The sequence below is a fragment of the Cupressus sempervirens genome, chromosome 10 (genome assembly GCF_028749045.1).
Source record: "Cupressus sempervirens isolate cs-2001-9-10 chromosome 10, ASM2874904v1, whole genome shotgun sequence".
Taxonomy (NCBI): domain Eukaryota; kingdom Viridiplantae; phylum Streptophyta; class Pinopsida; order Cupressales; family Cupressaceae; genus Cupressus; species Cupressus sempervirens.
The window spans coordinates 682,582,766-682,585,048 of NC_143127.1; the positions used below are offsets into that span (position 1 = coordinate 682,582,766).

General features: G+C 35.6%; 1 protein-coding gene across 1 annotated transcript; it reads right to left on the minus strand.

The window, feature by feature from the left end:
- Positions 1 to 290: 290 nt before the first annotated feature.
- Positions 291 to 1,922, minus strand: RNS1 (ribonuclease 1). Its single transcript, XM_089803229.1, has 3 exons — positions 1,690 to 1,922; positions 1,053 to 1,208; positions 291 to 801 (listed from the first exon to the last, which is right to left on the minus strand). The coding sequence occupies exons 1-3, from the start codon at positions 1,801 to 1,803 to the stop codon at positions 370 to 372; spliced, it is 702 nt and encodes a 233-aa protein (XP_089659355.1). The 5' UTR covers positions 1,804 to 1,922; the 3' UTR covers positions 291 to 369.
- Between the last annotated feature and the right edge of the window lie 361 nt (positions 1,923 to 2,283).

Sequence of the window (2,283 nt, forward strand, 5' to 3'; positions counted from 1 at the left end):
GCATACCGATGAACATCAATTTCTATGATGTGAATCTGAAATCATTGTTATAGACAGAGTACCTCTCAAGTAAGCTGTTCTAAAAAATTAGATGTGATTTGAAATTGTCCTGAAATAAATGACATCTTAACAGAGAGAAATTAAGATGCTCAACAACTAAATCCTTTAAACTTACACACAATCAATTGAATACTAAAAATGAAAAATCATTCACTGTGGAAGACCAGATCTAAGGAAATATTTACAAAAGAACTAAGATTCCAGACGTTGGTGCTTGGGCCTCGTGGACATTATTAAAATATTTCATTCATTCAATCATTTTAATGACATTAATTATATAGAATGAGTTGCACATAATAAAATACGTCTTTAGAAGGAAGGAAATTCAACTTGAGAATCAGAAGAAGAGCACTTGCCCTGAGGGAGAGTAGGGCAATCTATCAACTTAGATCCAGAGGAATCAACACACAAATATATTTGATACAATTGCTTGTTTCCAGAATCATCTGAATTGCATTCAACCCCTGCTGTAAAGCCAGTGCCCTGTTTCAATGCATCCATTATGCTGCCCACACTGTACTGTCCCCCATCTGGATGGATCCCTGCATTTTCCAAGGCACCAAGAACATCAACACTATCTTTCAGACTCAGTGCAGCTGCAAAATAATCATGTTGGTTCAATACACTCTCTGAGCATGTCCCATGTTTCTCCCATTCATGCTCCCAAAATTTCACACCATTGCTGCTTGGACATGCCAGTGATCCCCATTTCGTGCTCATCTGATTTTTCAAATCACTTATCTGCAATGCGCAACGTCCAATTTTTAGTATTATCTGTTATAAAACAAATCTCTCTGAAGAGTAAGGCAAGAGTCTAGAACACAATCAGAAATTGTGAACCTCTTATCTTGGAGATCTTGACTTCAGATCTACTCCAGCTTAACACATAATCATAATTAATCTCAATAAATAATAAAATAAATTAGACTTCCATAAATGCACACAATTTATACCAGAAACTATGTACTATAAGAACATGATGCAATTAATACCTGTGAAGGATCAAAGGGGCTGTTGGGATCACAGTTAGAAGGGTAACTGCCATCATTATAATTTGGCCATAGACCATGGATTGAAAAATCTGATGCAGGCTTCCCTGTGGAAGGATAGCAGCACCCATTTGATGTATCGCAGTAAGATCCTGGCCACTGTACACAACAAAATTATAAAATTTTCATGAAATGTATACTTGAGAGTAATTGTTTCTTGCAGAACTATGATATTTAGATTTTAATGTATGAATTTCTCATCAAATTTGAGATAGTTTAGATGTTTTATCCTCAAGAAATATGAAGTAAGAGATGGATCATAGATTTTGATCTGAAACATTGAAGAAAAATCTCACATTCAAATCTGGATTATTTTAAAACAGAAGAAATGCACTATAATTTGATATAATTTATGCAAATAATCTAGGTCTATGATATTGGTATACATTGTTTTTGGATCTCCTCTAGCCTATTGGTATATATTGGTATGATATTGGTACACAGGCTGTCTAAAAGAGAAACGGGGGTCTCCCCATTGCACCAAATGTTTATGCAGGGGTCCATAATCCTTTAGTGAAATGAAAGAAAGACGGCTGGATTGCAGATTTAACTACTGTGAGAGAGTCTGTTATAACATTACCTGCTGAACCAGGTAGAAGAAATCAAAATCCTGAGCTTTAGCAGTAAAACAAATACCAGTGCACAAGAAGAACAGGACAGCACAAACTCTCATTGTTTTAGTAATGAGCGCCATCTTGCAGAACAAGTATGCCCAATAAGCTGGATTTACACAACTTTTATAGGCAGAACTTGGCCAGAATCGCGGTAGGCATCGCCATCAAATGCGGTAGTTTGATTGGATATTCTCTGCTCTGATGCTTTTTTATATGCTTGTTAAAAACGGCATGGCGAGGAAAACAACATGTTCATAATAATAATTACTGTAGGACAAATGGTTAAAACTCCTCTGGTTCCAAGATTAAAACAGTAATCTTTTTGATGGTTTCCTGCACATTGAGCGACAAAGCTGGAGCTATTCATTAAAGAATTATGATGCTCATAAAAAACCGTCCACATGAAGTTCATAGTTACTGCTAGTGCTGATCATAAGAAATTCATGATGTTCATGAAAAAACGTCAACATAAAATTTCTCATGATATTGATGGGTATGTTTGTCAATTATGGGTGGATATCAATCATCCTGTTTTCACATTAGAAACACCTCAAAAAACT